This window comes from Myiozetetes cayanensis, unplaced genomic scaffold (assembly GCF_022539395.1).
Source record: "Myiozetetes cayanensis isolate MyiCay16 unplaced genomic scaffold, myiCay2020 scf3, whole genome shotgun sequence".
In the NCBI taxonomy this organism is placed as follows: domain Eukaryota; kingdom Metazoa; phylum Chordata; class Aves; order Passeriformes; family Tyrannidae; genus Myiozetetes; species Myiozetetes cayanensis.
The window spans coordinates 28,179,752-28,203,132 of NW_026087521.1; the positions used below are offsets into that span (position 1 = coordinate 28,179,752).

At 36.8% G+C, this 23,381-nt stretch overlaps 1 protein-coding gene across 4 annotated transcripts in view; it reads left to right on the forward strand.

Annotated features, from left to right (window-relative positions):
* The window catches only part of PNPLA8 (patatin like phospholipase domain containing 8), a 37,511-nt gene extending 16,617 nt beyond the window's left edge, over window positions 1-20,894 (forward strand). For all 4 annotated transcript variants that reach the window (XM_050323955.1, XM_050323956.1, XM_050323957.1 and 1 more), the window contains 2 exons: window positions 17,816-18,011; window positions 20,027-20,894. In XM_050323955.1, the coding sequence (XP_050179912.1) occupies window positions 17,816-18,011; window positions 20,027-20,301 (471 nt within the window). In that variant the 3' untranslated portion in view covers window positions 20,302-20,894. The remainder of the gene's footprint in view (window positions 1-17,815; window positions 18,012-20,026) is intronic.
* The last annotated feature ends 2,487 nt before the right edge of the window (window positions 20,895-23,381 follow it).

Consider the following 23,381-nt stretch of genomic DNA (forward strand, 5'->3'; position numbering starts at 1 on the left):
GTCTTCTCGATACAAACTTAAGCTCTTCTACTGTTTTTTTTCTTCTCTGCCTGGAAAGAAACCTTATATGAGTTGTAAATTGCCTCTGTCTTCCTGCTTACAACTGGTATTTCATTGAGCATTATTTCACTAAACAGGTGGTGTGACTTAAAAATCTAACAATACTGTGAAGTGTGAAAAGAACAGGTTATACACTTCACTATTCTTTTTACTAGTGCATACTTTCAGTTTACTGAAAGGACTACTTTTTAATTCTTTCCATTGATAGCTTATTCAGCTCTACCCTGTTTCTGGGCTAGTAAAAAGAATAAGAGATGTCATGGCAGTAAGATTAAACTCAGGACAACTGCAAAAGAAATTCCCTTGAGGATAAAGCAGTGTCTCCCATTAACAGTGTATTCTGTTTTATTGTATTACAGCTTCTGTTGGTGACCCTGATAAGTCAAGAGCAAGCCAAATTAATTTCTTTAGTAGTTTTTTAACCGTAATGAGTTTGTCCTCCAGTGCCCCTTTATTGTTCTACAGTTCTCATGAGTTTTAAAAGAATCCTTCTTGCAGTACATACTAATTTAAAACTATTAATATTTATTTTTATAAATATCTGAGGCAGATCTGTGACAGAAAAACTTACAGAGTGACTGAACTAGCGACCTTCAACAAAGTGAGCATAGGGTTGTATCACTTAAGTTTAATGAAAGCATCTGTTATATTTCTGTTATTTTAATTCATATGATACCATCAACTGTAAGTGCTGGAAACCAATAATAACATATTTTGAGTAATAAGATGTTACCTGGATCACAAATAGAATTTCTAATGGTGTCCGTTGAAAGGCTCTGGAATATGTTTAGCATTGAAATGTGTCTGAGTAATACTGAATTTGAAAGGCTAACAGATAAATGACTATAAGATGAAATAGAGAAAAATTCATTACATTAAGAGATAAACATTGGTACAAAGAAACAGCTAGAATTTAATCTCATAAAAAACCAGCCTACTTCCATATTTTGATTCAACATTTATAAGGTGATGGAAAAATTCAGCTGTATAAAAACTCTATAGAAGGTGAAGGGGGGAAGGGCTCCCATGGAGGGTCAGGATGGTGCTACTCAACTGGATTCTGAGATATCTTTCATTTTACTGTTTCTCTTTTTTATTTAGGGCATTTTTCCCCCCCCTCCCCCCCTTACCTGCCTTCCAGGCTACAACCTCCCCAGGATGGTACATCTTGTTATCCTAAAAACATTTTAATCAAATAAGCAAATAAGTTTTGGGCCTTTTTTAAAGCTAAAAATGGAGCGACACATTAAATTCCAAGCCAAAGCACAGCTTGAAATCCTGAAACATGTTCATCTTCCATCTGGCCTAGCAAAACTGGGAAGGGAGTTGCTTTAGCCTTTGGAGCTGTTCCAAGCTGGTCCTTAACTACTTGAATGGGTCAGTGTTAAGCTATGTGAAGCAGTTTTCTTCCTCTTCTCACCTTTCCACCCCCTCTTTACTTGAATTGAGAGTACATCAATATTGGTCTGTGCTTTTGTATGGAGAATAACTGAATAAACAACATGATTCCTAACTTCTACACAGTGCTTACACAATTCTTTGTCTTAATACTGTTTCTGAATTGCCAGAGTTCTGTGATGGGCAGTAAGGCTGGTATTCATTTCATCTGTTCACTTTCAAGTCCAATTTACCAGAGTAGAGAAGATATAATTAGTGTTAATAGAGATCAGATCCAGTATTTTCAGACACACAGGGCTGGAATGAAGTATAATTTATTTTTTCCTTGCTGCAGAGTCTTTGGACAAAGCCTTTACACCTGATCTTACAAACACTGTTTTGCAAATTCACCATTCTTCTCTATTTCATGTATTTTAATTACTAGAAAGGAAGGGCTTACGATGCGATTCACCTTTGTAAGCCATAAAGAACTAAATCTGTTTTCAGTAATAAAACTGTTTATTGTAGTAGCATTAGATGCTAAATTTTCTGGCTCAAACTTCCATATCATCTGAAGATATCTTTTCTATGCAGGTAGGAATATTTAAACCTTGAATTCTTACAGAATCCGTCTTCCCAGTCTTGCGCGCTTTTTTTCCCTCAGATTATTCTTTTTCTACCACATCTGTTTTCATAATTGTCTGGTTTGTGTGGGATGTACTTGGATGTCCAGCTAGCAAGTTACTACATGGCAAATGCTACAGAACTGATTCCAGCAGGTTTCTATCTCAGATCATAAATCCACCACTGCACACTCAAGTAACCTTGAATTACCTTGTTTTAACCCTGGGGTAAGAGCCTCTGTGCACGTAGCAGACTGTTACCCTTATTTTCCTGAGTGTTAATAGTACCTCAGTGGAAAATGCAAGGTAATCAAGAGCTTTGTCTCTATCTCTGCTGAAGTATCCAACATGGATTGAAAGGAATACATATGCATAAATACATTTTTAAATAAATAGAATCCTAAATGCAGTAATATTCGGACTGCTTTTGAACTACATGAATAAATGAAGCATAACACTTTTAGACATTCTCAATAGTACCATGATTTTTAAAATTGCAGCAGCATAGTGTACACAAAGTGTAAGTAATAATTTATGCCAAAGGCTTCAAAACTGTAGTACGGTGCCATGGTCTTTTGAGGATTTTTTTTGTGGATTGGAGACTTGCATTAATCACTGTAATCTGTTTTCTGGACATAAACTGTGCTGGTCTCTTATTATTTGTTTTTAATTGACCTCTGCAGTGTTGATATTTCTAAACAAGTATTCCAGAAACAGAGGTGGCCAAAATGTACATGAAAACTCAGAATAGTACATGTAATGAAACTTGTTTCCTGGCTTTGAAATTTGGGACTCTTAAAGAATTATATATAGAGACCAGGTTTTGTATTATCAGTCAGTCGTACATTTCAATCTGAATTGAGAAGCACTCTGGCATTTCATCTGACTTAAAACTCTTCAGATATGTGAAAATATTTATTTTGAAAATGGAAATTAAGTGGATTTGTTTTAGGGTCATCTTGCATATTCTTGTGTTATGTTATCTAGCTTTTGTTGGAATTGGAGTCCTTTCACAACCTTACGAAGTAGCTGAAAGGGTTATGCTTAGGGTTGACATGAATTTGTGGAGTTCTTATGTATGACTCTAGATGTCTGTGGTGGAGTCATGCCTGAACCGAACTGTAGCTGTTGGCTTTATGACTCGCTTTTCCATAATCTATATAGTTATATGTGTGTTTGTGTATACACACACATGCCCTTTCTCTGGAAACATTCCAGCCTGACTTCCTGTAACAGTCACTGTAAATGTTCAAGGGGATTGTGAAGTGTGTTAATTTTTTTTAATGAGGTAGTAAATTAGTTTTACAGTTCTTCTGATGTCATTGTTTAGAAAGATGTTTCTAGGTGCCTGAACGCTTATTTGTGCTGCAGATGAGCTGATCCTGGTTTGTTAAATTTCCACCAAAAGTCAGCAGTTCCAAACCAAACAGCAATATTTACATTCAGGTCAATCGTGCCATGCTATCTGGTTCCGCTCTGTCAAGTAGGAAAAAACAGCGCAGCTGTTGGTAGATGAGGAGAGGAGGATTAATATTCTTTGTGGTTCAAAAGAGGAACACATTAACATTCAAAGGGATTTAATCCCTGTAACATGCTTCTCCAGGAACCGTGCAAGTCAAGAGAGACCAAGTCATGATGTTACAATATAGAAGCCGTATTGCCACATGTCAGCTCTTTTATTGTGAAATGTATTCATGAAGCTCTCGACCTCTCCCCAGTCCTGCTATAAACTAGTGATTTTTTTTTTGCCTACTTCCCACCATGGGGTGTTATTTCTTGTATTACATATTCTTTTTTTCCCCTTTTTTTTTTTCCTGTAGTGTGAAAAAAAAATTGAGGTACTCAATGTCACTTCAGTAGACAGTAAAGTATGCTGAGGAAATTATCAATTAATTAAAAGAGCAGTGTAAGATTTAACAAAATCATTATGCACACTTCATTTACTAGGTTTTACAGCAAAAACTAAATTTGTCCCACTGGATTAATTCAAAGGGCAGCAGGGACTGTGTGTGTGTGATGGTGGTAAATTCAACAAAGCCACAGATTTTTGTCAAATAAAATATATTAAATTTAATACAAAGGGCTTGATCACCTTTTTCTTGACAGCTTCCTGTGATTTCATTTTTGTATTACAGTTCCATTTACTATAGTGCTGATGTTAATTTATAACAGTATTCAAATAATTTTGTTTTCTTTGAACAAGATCGCATAGTAAAGCAGTTGGATTAGCACGTGGTCGGTTAGTGGAGTTTTAATAATGTAGGTGTAGCGGGATGTGAGGTGAGAATACAACCTGGAAGTAAAAAATATATATATAGTACAATAGTATGATGCAGCTAAAGTTTCAAGTCACACCTTCATTGAGAAAAGATATTTTGTGATTTCTTCATATTTTCAGACCTTCCCCTTCCTTCGATTAGGCAGTAAATCTGTAAAACCACTTCATCTTTTGTAGCTTGTTACAGGAGAGGCCTTCAAAAGTGATTCGCTTAGTGGATCCTACCCTAATTGGTTTTACACGGTAGCTTTTAAAATTAGATTCAAGGGTGCTTCCCAGGCTCTAAGAAGACACAGAATATAGGTCACATTGAAGTTCTTTTCATTCTTAGGATATGCCACGGTGATCAGTATGCACCAGAGCTTATGCAGACTCTGGTTTAGTAGGTGTATCTTGTTCTCACAATGATAGAAACAAATATTTCTTTGTTTCTCTGTCTACTTGTTGCCATACACATTTTCCTACAGCCTTCAAGGCAGTGTCTTGTACTATTTAAGCAAGAGGGAGTTTACTGAAACATGTCAGCTGCATGGATATCTGCATTTATTTCTCTCCTATGGATTTTATAGGTTTGATTAGCAGCTCTGAAGGTGGACATGCATGATGTTGTTTACCAGCCTTTGTGGAATGGTTGGTTATTGCACCAGTAGTATTTTACAGAGCAGACTGCTTGCAAGATTCTCCAAGGGGGCTTGCTAAGTGAGATGCTACTGGAAGATTTGTTTAGTGACATGAGAGTGTATTTTGTTTAGTCATTTAACTTGGAAGCATTATAATTTTTGTCTCTGTTGATTCAGAGTGCTTATTTAAAAGAAAAAACCTCACTCAAATGAGCTGTATTACATTTAACTCTTTTTTTTGCTTAGACTTCTGAGTCCATATGTCTTTAGTGGCACTGTTGACCAGATAATATTTACTGTAAAACAAATCTTGTGAAGTCTAAGGAGGCTGGGTAGAGTGACAAATTATGAACTGAGTCAATTCAGTATCTTCTGTACAAACAATTCAGGTTGTTGCACTCAAGTTCTATTGATATCAGACACCATTTCTTAGATCAAAAAGAACAATTTGTCAGTTCTTGATAGCTTATAGTTTTCAGTTTCCCTGGTTGTGTATTTGTCTAATACTGACTTAAATAGGGCCATATTTCCAGATGAAATAACCTGGTGATATTCATTGCAAATAAGAACCTAAGAATGTTGTGGGATTATTGATATACTTTTACCTCTTTCCTTAAGGAAAACTGGTTGATGATGCATAGTGGTCTGGTGTTTAATGTGAAAAATCATTTAATGTTTTGTCAGCTACCGTCAAGCCTCTAATTTGCCTTCTTTGTTGTAATTTAGGAAACTGCCCTCATCTTGCCATGGATACATGTGATAGGAATAATTTTCACCGTACATACAAATGTGCATAAAGCCAATTAGTTCAATACCTGAGTGCATTCCGATTCGTTGAATAGGGCACAATGTCGAGGCCCTATTTCTTGTACTGAGCTTCTCTTCCAATATAAGGATTAATCTGTGGTATTAATTTTCCAAATCTGAAATGATTTGGCAATCTCTTCAAAGATTCTTTGCATTTCAGTGTTTCTTCTACTTGGGGTGTATTTACACTGTTGCTTTCAGTAGCAGATAATTCTAGATTTTTGGTTACAGAATTCAGTTATTTCAGCTATCGCTTCCTTAGGAAAAAAAATAAGGGAAAAACAGAATAAACCAGTTTCCCTCAGGTGAAATGGAGTCTTCTGTCATGATCATCAGCTGCAGTAGAGGTTGTAGTTGATAAAACGTAAAGCTGTCTTTGCTGTTGCTACTCTTGTAGAGGGTTATTTCAATAAGGTATCTCTTCATTTTTCTCATGGGCAGCAAATTTTTCATTTTTATTCTTAAATTTATTCCTAACTAATGGATACAAATTCTCCTTGTGCCAGTACTGTTCTCTACTTTAATTTACTTTTCTTCTTGAAGTATTTACCCTTCTGATGTTTATATACAAAACACTCATATCCTTTTTTATTTTGTTAGTCTAAATATGCCAGTCTGTCTCAATTTTGCAAAACAGACTCTTGGTCATCCTAATGGTCCTTCACTGCACCTGCTGCAGTATGAGTAATCTTTCTTGAAAATGGACTATCCAGTGTGCTTTTGGCATGACCCAAGACACATTGTGCCAAGTAGAATGATATACCAGATTCAAAATTAGGATTTCTAAATTAGAAGCAAAATTAAAAGGAGTTAATTTGATCAGGTTGAAACACTGTATTCCACATGTTGTCTTAAATGTGTCATGTATTTCCTTTTTCAGGGAAAGGTACAGCTTAGAATTACAGTTGCCTTTCTAACAGCAACAGTTGGTGGTTTAAATCATTCTGTGGTAGCTCTACTCAGAGATTTCTCATAGTGGTTCTGATTCCGACTTTATTTTGTCATCTATCCATGTACTTCTAACTTAGGGGACTCGTGAAAGCACAGAACTTTTCCTTTAGTTTTTTTCCCTCTCCACCCCCCCGTGTTAGTTTGTTAACTTGGGAAATAAAATTAAAAGAATTTTGGAATTGTGAAAACCTGACATGGATCTGTGATTTCTTGTCTGCATGTGGAGGTTTTATAATGATGTGCTTCTTTAGTGCAACAGCTTGTGCTTTCTCCTTGTTCTGATACACTCTGTCATATCAAATGGTGTATTTATGTGCTTCCTAGCTTAAATGTTGTCAGAAAGGACAAATATTCTAGACTTGAGTAGCCTAGCATCATCTGAATCCAGAAGGATTTTACTGAGACCCATGGGTTGGGATTTTTTGGTTGGTTGGTTTGGTTTGGGGGTTTTTTAACTGTACTGTTGAACCTTGCCTGTGCTTCACACGCATCGTAAGGAGAACCTAAGTTCGGGTCTTTGTCTGGGGTCAGTGTAGGTTCAACTGTGGGCCAGGTTTTTGTCCTGTGTTACACACCGTGATCTTTGCTTGTTATACTACAGACAATTCATCATTTGAGAATCACAGTTAAAATATGTACTGTTTTGGTTCTGTGTGCTGTTGTTCATTGCAGAATTCATTTAATTAGCTCAGTTATGCACAGACTTTTAATGAAGTATCTGACAATATATTTTAATGCCAAATAATTCTTTCTTTTATGATACCTGCTAATATGTAGCAAACTTCATCAGTACCCTGTAAGGGTACATTTTCTATGTCTTACATCAACCCATGAATTCAGTGATGTTTTCAGAGCAGCTGGTCATTTTCTGTGAATTAATGACTCAGTGGGATGAGTTAATAATTGAAGATAATCACCTAGGAGCCTAGCTCAGCTAACCATTGATTCTGAAGAAATGTCAAGAGCAAACATGTCTAATGTAGGGTAAAACAATGTAAAATATACTATTAAATGTTTAGCATATAGCAATAGTATTGACAGTTCTCAGAAGCATTTAACATGGCATTTGTGTATATGACAAGTGTATTGTGGTGTTGCTAGTTTTTTAGGAGGAAAAAACAGTAAACACTGCATGGGAAAATAGTTGGACTGAAAAGGAAGTTTTTCAATAAACTGTCAAACTTTATTAGATTTTTTTTTCTTTGTTGTGATCTCATTCTAAAGTCTCTCTTTTAACTCATATAGTAGAAGTACAAATGTAGCTAATGCATCTTTAGGTTTGGTGGGTTTTTTTAATTGTCAAAGACTGCAGTAATGGAAATTTTAATATTAGTGTGATTGAATACTATACATACAAATGCATTTAATTTTCATATTCTGTACAAATGTTTTCTAAAGAATTTTCTCCTTTACCAGTTCAAGGGGAATCCCTTTTTCAGTGCATGTTTTAGAACTGTGACAAGTAACTGCTTAGGTGTTTATGTTTCCAGTGTCTGAAGAGAAATCAGAATTTGGAGATAGCATTTCAAAGTAATGAGTACAAGATATTTATTTCAGGAATTTAAAGCAGTAGGTCTGTCTCTCCTTAAATAAGGGAATTGGTTCTTTCTGTAATTGTTAGAAATTTGGTGTATAAAAGGATTGCATTAATATCTGTCTCCAATTAGGGCCTCCGTTGGGAATCAGCACAGTGCAGAATGTATTATAAATTGTATGTAGTTGACCCAATAGCCTCCCTATCAGCATGATTATAAATTAAGGATGGATCTTTCCAAATAAATTGGATGAAATGTTTGTATAAAGAGACAACTGCATGTCATTGTGTGCTTTATGGAAAATTACCTAATTTATTGAAAACATTTTTTCAGTCGTCTCTTATAGAGCAAAGTGGATCAGACACACTGTTAGATGAAGCTAAACAAAATTGTTTTAGGATCACTATACATTTTAGATAGAGATTTTTTAGAAATATTGGCACCACCATCCATTGCTTGTCAGCAGATAAAGAAGAAGCAGTTCTGTTTCTGTCCTGTTCCATGTTTATAAAACATCATATATTTTGTCAAATACTTTTAGATTTTTAGAAAAATAAAGATTTCTTGTCTTACTGGGAGCTCTTATTCAGTTTCATCCTCAGTAGCACTGTGACCAGACTGACTGATATCTCCCAAGAGAAGAACCATAATTAATGTATATTTCAAACATTTTTGCATGTGTTTAAAAGAACAGCATGATCATGTAAGCTTTGTATTGAGGAGAGTGTATTTGTGCTGAATGTGATAGGGGTTAGTTTATTTACTGTTAAGTCTGAATGTATAGATTTCTTTTTCCCAAAGCATATATTAAAAACTGTAATTTGTTAGCCCAGTTATACTTGAATGGGCAAGCCTTAAAGCCTTAGGGTGGATGTAGTGACATTTTCATAATGGGTGCCCAGTGCAGGGAGAGGATTAGGCTGGGATGTGAATCTTGAAGTTATCTGTATTGGTAGGTCTTTTGGGTAGTGAAAGAATTTTTCCATTTCTCATTCCGGTCTTCTAGTTTGAGGATATTTGCTGCTACTTATATAAATGTATTGAGCTGATTTTACAGAATGATTTGGCAAGGTATACCCATTTTACTTATAAACTAGAGTAAATGTTTTTAGAATAGTTATCTTAATTTTTCTAAGCAGCAACCCCTTGTTGTAATGTAGAAACTCTTCAAACTCCTCATTTGCAGCAACAAGCCTTATCTTTAATCTGCGTATTTATTATATTTATGTTGACTTTAACCATAGAATTTAAAAATACTTTTCAGAAGTCCATTTAAAATCTTAGCCTGTGATAGCTTTGTACTAATTCTGTCTCTACTTTTTCTCAAAGACAATGAAAGTAAACAGCAGACCAGTTCTGTAAGAGTGAACTAAAATGCAAAGCATGTCTGCATAGGCAGTGAGGTGAAGTGGTTACTATGGAGCAAGCAAATGCAGCTTCCAAATATCAGACTTAGCTTTCTTACATTATATATTCTTAACAGTGCTAGGTTATTTTTCTTCACAAAGTTTAGCATCATTTAAGTGAAACTGTAACACACACAAGATGTTACGCAGAACGATTACAGGGCACAACTTGAGTCTGACAGAATTAGGAAATGCAGTAAAAGCCTATGAATGTAGAGAGTGTTCTGAACTTGTGGGAAACAACTGCCCTGCCCGTGGTAAAGTATGGTTCAAACTGATTTTTTAATTTTAATATTTTAATTTTAAATAACTATTTTCAAAGTATTGACTTAAATATGTCCCTGGTGACTTGATACACGTTCACCATAATCATTTAAGTGGGACAAGATTTTCAGAAAGTTCTGTGCTACTAGGCTCCCAAGGGCTCTGGAGCACTTTGAGATCTCCCAAACTATTTTCCTTCTGATGGTAGAATTTGCACCCATCTATTTCACAGTATTTAACCAGGCCTTTCTTTACCCCTAGAACTAGGCAAGCAGGGTATCTCCACCAGAGTGTTTTTATTGGAATGTATGCTTACAGAAGGTGCCTTTTCCTTACTTTAAGTTATTTAGGATCTGTTAGTCAAACCACAAGGGAGTCTTGCCTGACTATTTTGCAACTGTCAAAACATTAGTAGAAAATATTAGCTACAGCTTTTGTTACCAACCAGCAAACCCTAAATATATGTCACAGTTGCATAAGGAATTTTTGTAAAAAGTCTTTATGAGAAAAAAAATTGACTTCATCTGGGAGTTAGCTGATAGAATGTTAAATAACACATAACAATTGAATGTTTACTACTTGGAAAGCCTTTGACAAAAGACTGAAAATAATTTCCTAGTCCCTAAGTTCACTGCTTTGCTATCACTAACAAAACTGGGTTTTTATGATTACGAAGTTCCATTTAAAAATTAATTTATTTAATTACTTCCATTATTTTTATTAGAAATTTAAAAAAAAAGCCTTCTTCTCTACTGTCTGCCTACATGATGTCATTGGGGGAGTTACTCACCCTTTTTCAGTACTACCTTGCATTAGCATTCCTACTATGGCACTTTGTGTTTGGTGTACTGCCAGCAAATTAAGTTGACTCAAGTGTGGGGTGGTTTTGCAAAGTTCAGCATATGAAGAAACATCTGATACTTGCCAGTGCACTGAGCGTGGCAGCAGAGAACACAAAAGGGAAGGGGTGACTCATGTATGTTTGGGAAGTGAAAAAGACAGCTTGTGATTAGATTGAGAACTGGCTGAAAGAGAAGAGACTGTGAAAGGTAGGGAAGGCCAGGCAGTCTAAGAATGGGAGAAGGCAGAATAAGGGATCTACCCTGGCTCTTTGCCCAGCACTGAGTCCTGTGTCCAAACTTGGGCCGGTTGCACCAGTTGCACCTTTTTGTGGATCAGTAGTCATTTGAAGAATCCCTGTGAGTTACTCTTTCTGTTACGGATTCCAAGATGTGAATCACAGACTCATTTAGGCTGGAAAAGACGTTTAAGATCATCAGGTCCAACCATTAACACTGCTCTGCCAAGTCCACCACTAAGCATTGTCCCAAAGGGCTACATCATGTCTTTTAAATAACTCCAGGGATAGTGACTCAACCACTTCCCTGGGCAGCCTGTTCCAAGGCCTCACAACTCTTTTGGTGAATTCATTTTTCTTAAATGTTCAACCTGAACCTCTCCTGGCACTACAAATGTTTGTGTTTTCCACAAGACTGAGACTAGACTGACAAAGTTCAATTTCTAATAAGAATGGCTTTTAAAATGTAATTTCATTTAACAGATAAAATAACATGCATATATGATTCATACATTATTTCTTTTAAATAGAGTAGAACCTTAGGAAAATTGGAGGAGTACATGGCCTCGGGGGGGTCGTTGGTCCAGCCCCTGTTCGAAACAGGCTAAACCTCAAAGTTGGGTTGAGTTGCTAGAGGCTTTGCCCAGTTTAGTTTTGAAAATATCCAAGGACGGAGATTGCACAGCTTCTCTGGCTCTTATTCTGTACTTTTTGAAGGAACCTGGCTGTTTCTTCTCCCACTTTAGGTAGTGGAAGACTGTGATTAGATTCCTCCTTAGCTTTCTCTTTTTTCCAAGGCAAGCAAACCTAGTTCCCTGCATCTCTTCTCATATGTCATATTGTTCAGCCCCCAAACCACTTAGTGGTTCTTTATTGTATGTGTTCCAGCTTTTCAGTGCCGTTGTAACTGGGTGTCCAAAGCTGTACATAGTATCTATCTGCAGTTTGACCTTGTGAGTGCTGAATAAAAGGGGATAATCATTTTACTTGATCTACTGGTTTTGCTTTAGATCAAGTGTATATTGATAATGTAGTAATTTATCCAATATTCTGTTCATATTCTCTCTCTTTTTCTTTGTGCACACGGGCAGTACCATACCAGAGTGATAGAGCAAACAAAATAGATGAAAGGAGGGACACAGTGAAGACATTCCCATCTGTCAAAAAGGAACTGATAAACTTACTAGGAACCAAAAAGGTTTGGGGCTGTGCGTAAAGTTAGCGATGCTTTGTAGAATTTGAGTTGCACCTGTAGCTTATAATAATGGCCAGTCTTCATGAGTGAAGATCCGGGGAAGGTCTTTACACCTTCCAGCCTGCGCATTGGATTTTTTAGGTGAGACACAGTGTGCGTGGAACTGAGCCCACCCTTTAATCCTAAGGTTCATCTGCCGGGGCCAAGCGAGCTTGGACGGTGGCAGCGAGCTCCTTAGGACGTAGGTGGGTTGCCTTTAAGGGCTAACGAGCCCCACCTGCCCGGGAGTGGCCCTGACCGGGAATCGAACCCGGGTCTCCGCGGTGACAGCGCCGCGCCTTTACCACTAGACCACCAGGGGCTCCTGTAGCTTATAGTATAATTTTAAATATCACTTTATAGCAACAAGAGTTTTACACCATCATATGTGGTATAAAGATCCTTACTTAGTCTGTATTATTTTGTTTTAAGATTAAACAAGAATTCAGATTGCATCTCTGTGCCCGTAGATCAGAAAAATTGGCCTTGTTTACTTCCAGTTGTTTAATTGCACGGAAATTTAAAGTGGGAAGTAAGTTCATAGAAACTAACATGGAAGAAGAAGCTGTTGTGTTAGTTACCAAGACATTCCATACTACTGGCAATCATTCAGTCTTTTGGTTATATTGCATTTTGGTTAATGTATTTTTATAAACATAATCTAAAAGCTGAGTACCTATAATAAAAATATATTAAATAATAAGTTATAAATAATTTAACTTATATACTATTGTATACCTATAGAACAGCAGAATCAGAAAAAAATTTAAGATACCAGATTCAGAAGTTCTCCAAGACAAATTGTCAGGCTAAATACACAGAAATTTGGAGCGAGGATCAGTGAAGTTCCTTGTCATTTCAGTATCTTATGTATAAAACCACAAAGCTGATCACTTGGAATTCTGTTCCAGTGTCTCAAGGACAGGCATAGAGAAGGATATGTCAAGATGTCTTAAAGTTACTTTTAAAAAAATTAGATCTGCCTTTCATTTTTTTGTATTGCTAGTTTGATATAGTTCTTGGGAAGGACTTTTTTCCAGTTTTGTGAAGATAAAGGAATTATTCAGAATCAGAAAGGATACTTTCTATTGTTTAATCTTCAGAATGGAAAATTCTTTCTTTGTGGGGTTTTTTTTTAGAATTTACATACATGTGAAACCATTGTAACTAATTTTAAAACTTGTGAAAATACTTTTTCACAGGAATTTCAGCTTTTGACCTGTGGTTTCTGGAGCTGCAGAATTAAATAAGTTACTACAGTATTTCTTTCAGTGAGTCCTTAATAGTACAGTTTAACTAATAGCTTTATTTACTGCTTTAATAGTTCATCATTGTAATCCAAAGAGCAATATGATGAACACCACTTTTTTAACAGTGTAATCTGATTTGAAGGACAGTATTGATCGGAATGTGGTCATTATCAACCATTATTTGCTTGAAGGGGAATCAAAAATATCAGCTGCCCTTCTCACTGGGTTCTACTTCTAACTTTCAAAAAATGACATGTATCTATTACCTATATAAATGCAAGAAGTTATGTGTCTAAATTGAAAATTATTAGGAACTTGCTGTCATTACAAGAAACCTAAATTGGACAATGTGCAATGATTTCCATATTTAAACAAAGCTGTTCTCATCACTAACTAAATGTGGTACATGTAGGTAGGTGTACTTTATGTTCTTTTGATCTTTTCTTTATTAGTGTTACAAAAATATTGTAGCATTCTGGTATTATAAAGCCCCTAACTTCTGATAACACTGATGAAGCAGTCATGTGTAATTTATTTATATTCACAAGATCAGTGGAAATTATTCTGTAAGCATGTTTTCAACCTAGGATTTAAAGAAAGAAGGTAAACATCACTAATATAACTATGAAGATTTTAGATTAAGATTCATGGGGAGTTATATTGAGGACAAAAACATCCTTGTATTTAGTTTTCTGTGTAGAAGCTAATTTAAACATAAGCAAAGGATAATGGGCACTGAAGAGACCGTTCATTTTAGCAGTGTTTTTATGTTTTGAGCAAAACGGATGGTATCCAGAAAGAGTTCAATGAGCTTTTTGTAGGCTGAAATGAAAGCTTAATTAAAAGAAAGCAAACTCAAAGAACTAACCTCAGTAATCCTGGTTTTACTTATTTATCTAACACAGCTGTAGTTAAAAGGAGTTTTCTGTAAAATGTTTATCAACTCCAAAACCTTTTTTATTCTAAGCTATTCCTGAGTAGAATTGCTTTTCTTTATTATTCTAGTAATGTGATGGTCAGATATGGGATAGAGGGAGTTCAGGGAGCTTTAGAATAAGAGGGCCCTTGCATAATGCTTATTGAAGTCAATATTCTGTTTCTTTTATATTTGACATGTTTGTATAGATTTTGAATGAATATAAAGATATTCATCTCTGCTCTTGATAATATTTTCAGCTTAAGTCTTGTCTTTATAACTGCTCCCTTCAAGGCATTACCAATGAATGAATTCAGATTCCAAAATAATCTATTTATTAGCTGGAGTCAAGGTCATTTTACTTTAAAGAAGTGTTGAACCTCCTTTTTGTGATTCACTGGATCAAAATCTCATTGTCTGAATGCTTCTCAGACTTACTGTCAGTCACACTGATTCTTATTTGTCCTAAAGTGGTTTATCCCAGTTTTTACATGTTGCTGGCAAAAGATCTCTCCTCAATTCCAGAGTAGCATTTGTTCCTGGTAGTGTTGAGCTGAATTATGATCTTCAGATAACTTAGAGACACATGACGTTCCCTGGCCTGGTACTCAGAGGGCCTTGAATCATCCTGAGACCTGATGAAAGGACAGTACAGAAGAGCTCAAGCCACCAAGGAGATTTGTCAAGTTCATTGATGACAGCAACTGTTACAGTTGATGGAGGAACCAACAAGGAAACGTGCTGTGCTGGAGCTGGTGCTTACAAAGAATAAAGAACTGGTCAGGGCTGTGAAAGTTCGAGAAAGCCTTAGCTACAGTGACCACGAGAGCATGGAGTTCAGGATCCTAAGAGAAGGGAGCAGGGCAAAAAGCAGGACTACAAGACTGCATTTCAGGAGAGAGCAGACTTGATCCTCTTCAGAGCTCTGCTTGGAAGGATCCCCTGAGCTTAAAGAGAGAAGCAGTCCAGAAGATCTGGCTGATACTCAGTGATCACTTCTCCAAATTCAGGAGAGGACCACTCCAACCAGTAGGAAATCAAGCAAAAGTGGCAGGTAGGGCAAGCAAGGAGGCCCTAACTGAACTCCAGCATAAAAAGGAAGAGTACAAAAGGTGGAACCGGGGGCAAGTGACCCAGAAGGGGTATAGATCTGACCAGTCTTGCAGAGATGGGGCTAGAAGAGTAAAGACTAGCCTGGAAGGGGATGTGAAGGGCAACAACAAAGGATTCTACAAGTACACAGACAGCAAAAGAAAGACTAGGGAAAATGTGGGCCTGCTATTGAATGGGGCAACACAGCTTGTGACAGGTGATGTGGAAAAGTCCAAGATGCTTTAATGCTGCCTTTGTCTCAGTCTTTGCCAGTAAAAATGGCTTTGAGGAATCCCAGACCCCTGAAGCAAGAGGGAAAGTGGTGCAAGGAGGACTTGCACTTGGTGGAGGAGAACCATATTTGGGAGCAGTTAAATGAACTGGTCATACATAAATTCATAAGCCTGATGGGTTGCACCCATGAGTGCTATGGAGCTGGCTGATGTAATTGCAAGATGTCTCGAGTGTTTTTAAATGGTCATGGTGATTGGGAGTGCAGATATTATTCATGTCTTCAGGAACAACAAGAAGAAAGTTCTGGGTAACTACAGGCTAATTGACTTCAGCCCAGTCCCTTGGGAGGTAATAAAGGAAATCCTCCTGAAAAGGACTTCTAAAGTCATGAAGGACAAAAAGGTGATTGTGAGTAGTCAGTGTGGATTTACAAAGTGGTTTACCTGTGATTTACCAACCTGGTAGCCTTCTGCAATTGGTGGACAAGTGGAAAGCTTCAGATGTTGTCTATGACAACTTCGGTAAAGCCTTTGACATTCACCTCCCATAAAGTAGGAATTAGATAAATAGACAGTAAGGTGGATGCAGACTAGCTGAATGACCAGGACCCAGGTGTTGGGATCTGTGTCACAAAGTTGAGTTGAAAGCCAAGTCACTAGAGGTGTTCCTGGGAGTCAGTACTGGCGAAAATTCTATTTAACATCTTCATCAGTGAACTGGATGATCAGAGTGCACCTTCAGGAATTCCATGGATGATGCAAACTTGAGAAGAATGGCTGATACATGAGTGGTTGGACCACCTCTCAAAGGGACCTCAACAGGCTGGAGAATTCTCATGAAGTCCAAAAAGGCGACTGGCGGAGTCCTGACTCTGTGGAGGAATAACCCCATGCACAAACCCACACTGAGTTGTAAAGCAGCTTAGCAGAGAAGGACCTGGGGGTGGACAAGAAGCTGAACATGAGGAATGCACACTTGTGGTGAAGAAGGCCAACAGCATCCTGGGCTGCATTAACAGCAGTGCTGCCAGTGGTCACAGGGCGTGGTCCTGCCTCTCTGCACTGCTGAGGCCACAGGTACCCAGTACGAGAGACATGGGCATACGGGAATGAGTCCAGTGCAGGGCCTCAAAGATCATTAAAGGACTGGAGCATCTCTCATAAGAGAGACTGAGGCAGCTGAGATTATGTAGCCTAGAGAAGAGAAGACTCAGGGGGAACTTATCCATGGGTACAAATAAAGGATGGGAAGGAATGAAGATGAGGGAGCTATGGTCTTCCCAGTAGTGCCCACTGGTAGGACAAAAGACAATGGCATGAATGAAAATATATGAAATTCCATCTGAACACGGGAAAAACTTTTTACTGTGAGAGTGGTCAAACACTGGAACAGGGGTTTTGGAGTCTCCATTTGTGGAGATATCAAAATCCAAGTGAACATGGTATTGGGCAGCATGCTGTAGCTGAACCTGCTTGGGCAGGGGGTTTGGACCAGATAAGCTCAACAGGTGCCTTTCAACATAAGTGTTTTTCCATGTCATAAATCCAGCCTATAGCATCCTTCGTAATGGCTGTGCTTACAAAGTAGCTTTGGCCAAGCTTAGCTCTTGTGATTTTTTTTTTAAATTTATTTTAGAATTTACAGGTAGTGATTTAGATTTTGTCACAGAATATGTCCTTGTGATATCAGTAATAAGCATTTTGAGGCACAGACTTTTTGATTGTTTGAAATTGTCAGTATGCATATCTGTCTTACCAAAAAGGTCTTCAAAAAATGAAGTCATAACTTCTTCAGATATTCCAGTGGACGCTGCTGTTTCAACCTACCTCTTCTATATAATCCTCACAACAGCAGAACCAAGCACAGCCCCAGCAGCTGCTCTGACAGTGTCCGTGAGCCTGGGAGGCTGAGCTATGCAGCTGCTGTATAGCACAAAAAAAAAAAATTGCACTGAAGCTGGAAATTAATGCTTGTTGAATTTAATTGGTTCTGTATATTATGGCTATGCTAGTTTGATTTATAGTTGCAGTTTCTTTTATGACCATATGTTATGTATAGTACCAATATTTGTATTTCTCTTTAATTTACAGGATGGAGGTCTGCTTCTGAATAACCCTTCTGCACTGGCAGTTCATGAGTGCAAGTGTCTCTGGCCAAATGTTCCACTGCAGTGTTTGATATCGCTGGGCACTGGTCGATACGAAAGTGAGGTGAAGACCAATGTCACACACACCAGTTTGAAAGCCAAACTCACAAACGTTATCAACAGTGCAACTGATACGGAAGGTTGGTGTCTTAAGATATACTTGTATTGTGACTGTCTTCAGTTTTATGCTTCTTAGAATTATAGTTCCAATACAGAGAGCAACTTTTGCTTTTTCCCTTCTCATCTCTACCAGCCCCATGAAACAAATTGAAGCACGTCTTGTTGTAGTTCTATGTGTATGGTGTTTTGGTACCATTATTAGAGGTTTTCTGGAGATGAATCTTTTTCTTAGCCTGTTTTCCTTCATCTTCACTATGTTGTTGCTAAGCTCTTTTAGTTTATGTGTTCTCAACTGTTAATATGAGGTTGATTTATCAGAATCACAAAGATAATCTAATAGAATTTATACAAAGTGATACATTTTTACTTGTGCTTCAGGATAAAGGCATACTCAGGAATTTATTTGAAAATCCTACTTTCCTACACATTATTTATTTTTCATGTAACAAAGAAATGCTTAATAGTTATATAGAACATTGATTTTCAACAGCTCCAGAAGTAGAATTTTATTTATGATCTCTTTTTATATGTGCTTTTATACCTGAACTTTTCCAAGGACTAGACTGTATCTGCCAATGGTCATGACTTCCATTGCTGCCAGGAAGAGCCAAGCATCTGTTTTCCAAAATAAACCTGGTTCCTAGATGGGAGTACACTGGAACTCTATCACTAGCAGTTTACATCTGTTTTGTTTTTACAAACAGGAAATATTGATAAACAGCTGCTTTCTGCACCCCCCCCCCCTTACAAAGGAAACTGATATTGCAGAAAGGCAACAAGAAATGCTCTTACGGTCCAGATCCCTTACTGCATAGTCTTTGTCAACTGACTGTCATTAGTAAGAAAAAGCTAGATTTGGGTTGCCTTTTGGGTTTTGCACACTCATGGAAAGGCAGTGGGAATTGTGAGAAGGAGATATGTGGTGTCTACTTCCTGTCAAGGGAAGAAAAAGTTTAATTGCAGATATAAAACGAGGCAAGAAATTAGATGGGGAGGAGGAGGAGAAAGTACATGGAGACCAAAGGTGAGGAAATGGAAAAGGGGGGAGAGTAGATTTGGGAACTTATATTATGAGGGGAAAAAGGGGGAGTATTAAATAGGACAAGAAAGACTGGATGTGGCGAGAAAAGAACAGACATAGCTGAGTAATTTGCAGGAGGAGAGGCCAAGCTAAGAAGATTTCAGGTTTACAAGAATCTTTTGCTGTGATCTTAGCCAGGATATTTTTTTCACTTTAAATTTTTTATGACAGTAGGTGTTTAAAAGAATGGAGGAATACGGTAAGAATGCAAAGAAGATAAAACTAGAATGAAAGCTTAAGGAAGTCATAGAAATGCAATTTTAAGGGAGCCAACAAAGAGAAGAGAGATCTAAAGAGAGAGAGAAAACAGGTTATAAAAGAGAAGAACATACAAATGCATTATTTAGCCAGTTTTTTATTATTATACTAGTTAACTGAAGTCTAGTAATTTCACTTGAACATTTTAAATTAAATGAATGTTAAATTCAAACCCCAAATCTGTAGTAATATATAAAAAATTAATTAGTTGCAAACAAAAGAAGTTTTAATCCCACATATTTTTACTTAGCAGTCTTTGAGATTATGGAAGAACTTGTTTCTGTGGTTTTCCTAACACCTTCTTCTCTTAGTACTGAGTGTAACAAATCATGGGTATCCTGAATGGGAATATGTAAGTTACATTCCTGCTCTTCACGATGCGCTCTCACTTGTAAAGGAATGGAATGTAATTAAAAATCTAGATAGCTGCAAAGCCTACTTAATTGCCATACCAGTAAAGTTGTCTTGGAATGAGAGATTAAGCTTTTCCAGAGTAAACAGAGTTGCAGGGACATTTACAAAGCTTCTAATGAGAAAGGGTTTTGATAAGGTTGTGGTAGAAAAATGTTTACTCAGCAAAGCAGCACATATTTACTCGTACTGTGTCACTCCAGAGCAGTTGTTGTTCAGAGCACTTGTAGGACTATTTGTCTCTCATGTGAATATAACTGTTTCTTTCGTTTGTTTTCAATACAGAAGTTCACACCATGCTGGATGCACTGTTACCTCCAGATACTTACTTCAGATTTAACCCTCTTATGAATGAGGACATAGCTCTGGATGAAAGTCGTAAGGAAAAACTCAATCAGCTGCAGACAGATGGAATTCGCTACTTAGAACGAAATGAAGAAAAATTGAGAAAAGCTGCAAAAATATTAACACAAGAAAAAACAGCTTTGCAGAGGCTTCAGGACTGGATGAGACTAAAGGCTGATATGTATGAAGGCTTTCCTTTTTTTTCCAAATTGTGAATATGTAATGCATGAAAGATAAATTTAAATCTTGTTCCAGAAAATCCATTTGGTACTGTAAGGGAAGAATGTTTATTCAAGGTAAATGACATCTTTGGAAAGCTATCATAATTCCACAGAAAGCAATTTAAGATGGCTGTTTTGTGCACACTTACTTGTTACAAGGTTTTATGGTGTCAATTATTTTTTGAACTTAATGGATTTTACTGTTGCTCTACTTAAGTTTCTTCAAGCTGGTAAAACTGAAAATTATGAAAACAATTGTGCAATGCATTTTTGGATGTATGTACCATAATTACGGTGGCAGAAAACTTTTATTTATCAATTACCAGGCTTATTCAAAATTAACAAATAAAAAATCCTCATTCACTTTATTGTAGGTAATATTCCTGTTAGGCTCTTATGTAGCCAGTGAATTTAATAGCAATGTAATGTTACTACAAAAACTTTGCCTATGTTAATTGCACTTTTACACCGGAAGTATAACATTTAATTTTTTTTTTATTTTAATGGATTTTGTACATAACTGTATCGAGTAAGATGTTTGGATGACTTATGTAAATGGCCTATTAAATTAAAAGAATTAACTGATATTTTTAGAACTTGCTTCTTATTTTTTTGTGGGGATAACTTCCAATTAATTGATTCATTATTTGAAAATAATCCCAAACCCCAAAACTTCACTTGACCAACTATTCCAGTCACAGGATAAAGAAAATAAAAGCATGCAGTAGTTCATATGAATGAGCAGCTTTTTTAATAAAAGCTTCAATTTTGGCTGCCAAACTTCAGGTGTATCTGGTCAAGAAGAAAATTAGCAGGAAATTGATACATGAAATACTCTGCATTTCCTTTTGTCTTGTAACTTCCATATATGCATTCTCCTGAAATTATCTCAGAGCTGTGAAGTTAACATTTAGATCTTACTACAATCTTACTGCAACTTTCTGTGTATGCCATGGGTGGGGTGTGGTGTGCTGTGACAACAGTGTGTGTGAAACAGCATTGTCAGCCACATGAAGGTACATGGGAGTGCTTCAAAACGGTGCAGTGAAATTTGAGTTAGACACAGCAGCGATCACGTGTTGGGCACGTACCCATTAATATGATTGTTTGACAGGTGCCTCAGTGAGTTTTTGTCTCCTGGTAGGCAGCTACAGTGCATTTTTATCTACTAAAACCAACATTTTGATAGTCACCTTCTGTATTTGTTGTCTTACAATATTGAAAATGTTATTAGACTGCCTTTAGGAAAGGATTTTGAGGAAGGCAACAACTCCTTAGAGTTGTTGCATAGTATCCTGTGCCTGTGCAAGAAAACATTGGATTGAGATGTTCTCTTTTTTTAATTTGACATATTTTTGATTTTTACCTGTGTCATTTTACTCAGATATCCATACTTTTCTGGTTCTCCCTCAGTTCTCTGCCTTGTGTTTGCCAGTGAAGCTGGTAACTGTTATTAGTGCATAATGTAGCCTTCACCTTTTCTAAATTGTTCCCAATGCAAACAAATTCTAGGTGCATAAGGACTACAGAAGCCTTTGTCATTCAGTGTGTGAGGAAGGGAAAAGAGGAGAAACAGAGAGAAAGAAAAGTTAAAAAGATAGAACAGTTTAAAGACAAGTGAAAGAATGTATGTTGTTTATCCTTCCCTTTTTAAAATATAAGCACTAAAAGTAATGCTTTGAGTAGGGCAATAAAGATACTAAAAAGGAAAGTTTTATGATCTTAATGCAACTTTCATTCATACAACTTACCTTTTTCATTCCAATTACTAAGAACTGAGTAAAAGTGTAACAAGAGATCAAACTTCTTCTATAGGTGTGAGATAATTGGAGCATATAAAAAAGAAATATCTGCATTATTCTAATGAAGGCACCTTGTATAGAGTTGAACTGTGTTGCCAACATCCTAAGTCAAAACAGACAATATCAGGTAGTCTCATGTAACAACACACATGAGACACTTCTGTCCCTGGCAAACAGCAAAGTCACAGCAGCATCTGTAAGATACCTGGATTCATGTTTCCAGTCACAGCTTTTTGGGGCAAGTATTATTTAAGAAAACATGTACCTTTAGTGAACAAAGTCATAACATTTCCATTTAATTTTTTTATACAAATAAAACCTCCTCATGGAGGGAGGCATTTATTTCCATTAGGGCAAGATCGGGATTTGTGATGACACTGGTTTTGCTGGAAGCTACTATCTTATCTTCATTCACCCTTTTTCCCTCCTCTTCAGTGCTGTAACAATATTTTCCTTAGGTGTGGCTTTTAAAAGTATGTATGGAATTGAGTTGAGCTATAGAGTAATTAATTCAGACTGGTTTAGGCCACTGTGTATATAAATTCACAAGATGCATGTATCGAATCCTTTCATACTAAACTCTTTGATCCTCAGTGCCACAAGTGCCACAAGGCACTAATTAGGAGTTTCCTCTCTAGACCACTTTCAAATGTGGAGATGCAACAGTTGTATCACTCGAGCTGTAATTAGTCTTTAGTTACTTCAAAAAAATATTAGCAGTTTGCAAGGAATCCAAACTATTGTGAGTGTGTTCCTACAATATATAAAGTAAAACTATTTTCAGGAAGTTTATTAAGGCATTACTGGATGTGGAATTCTGCATAATACTCTAACAGAAGAAAATGGAAGAACTGTAGAGGAATCAGGACTGGCTAAATAAGGAAATAAGGAAAAAGAATTTTAAATTAAGGGAGTTTATTGATAGCGAACAGGGGGATTAGTACTGGGTCAAATACTAGCAGATTTAAACTGATCATTTGGATGGGCCAAAGAACATAATTCCCTTTACAGATGAATCTAGGAGGGCTCATGAATATTTTGAACAATAGGATTTCAGTGTAGCGTGGATTTGAGAACCGCTAGAATGAAAAAAGTGCCTCTGAAGAATAAAGATGTAAAATTAACGCTGGGAAAAGGAGTATTCTAATGCAGAACACTTTAAATGAACTCTACTTTGAAAAAGTACCCTTGGGAATGCTGTGTGGTTATCCATTCAAAAAACTGAAATTGAGTCAGCAGTCACAGCTACCAAAATAACAGTGTATCAGTACA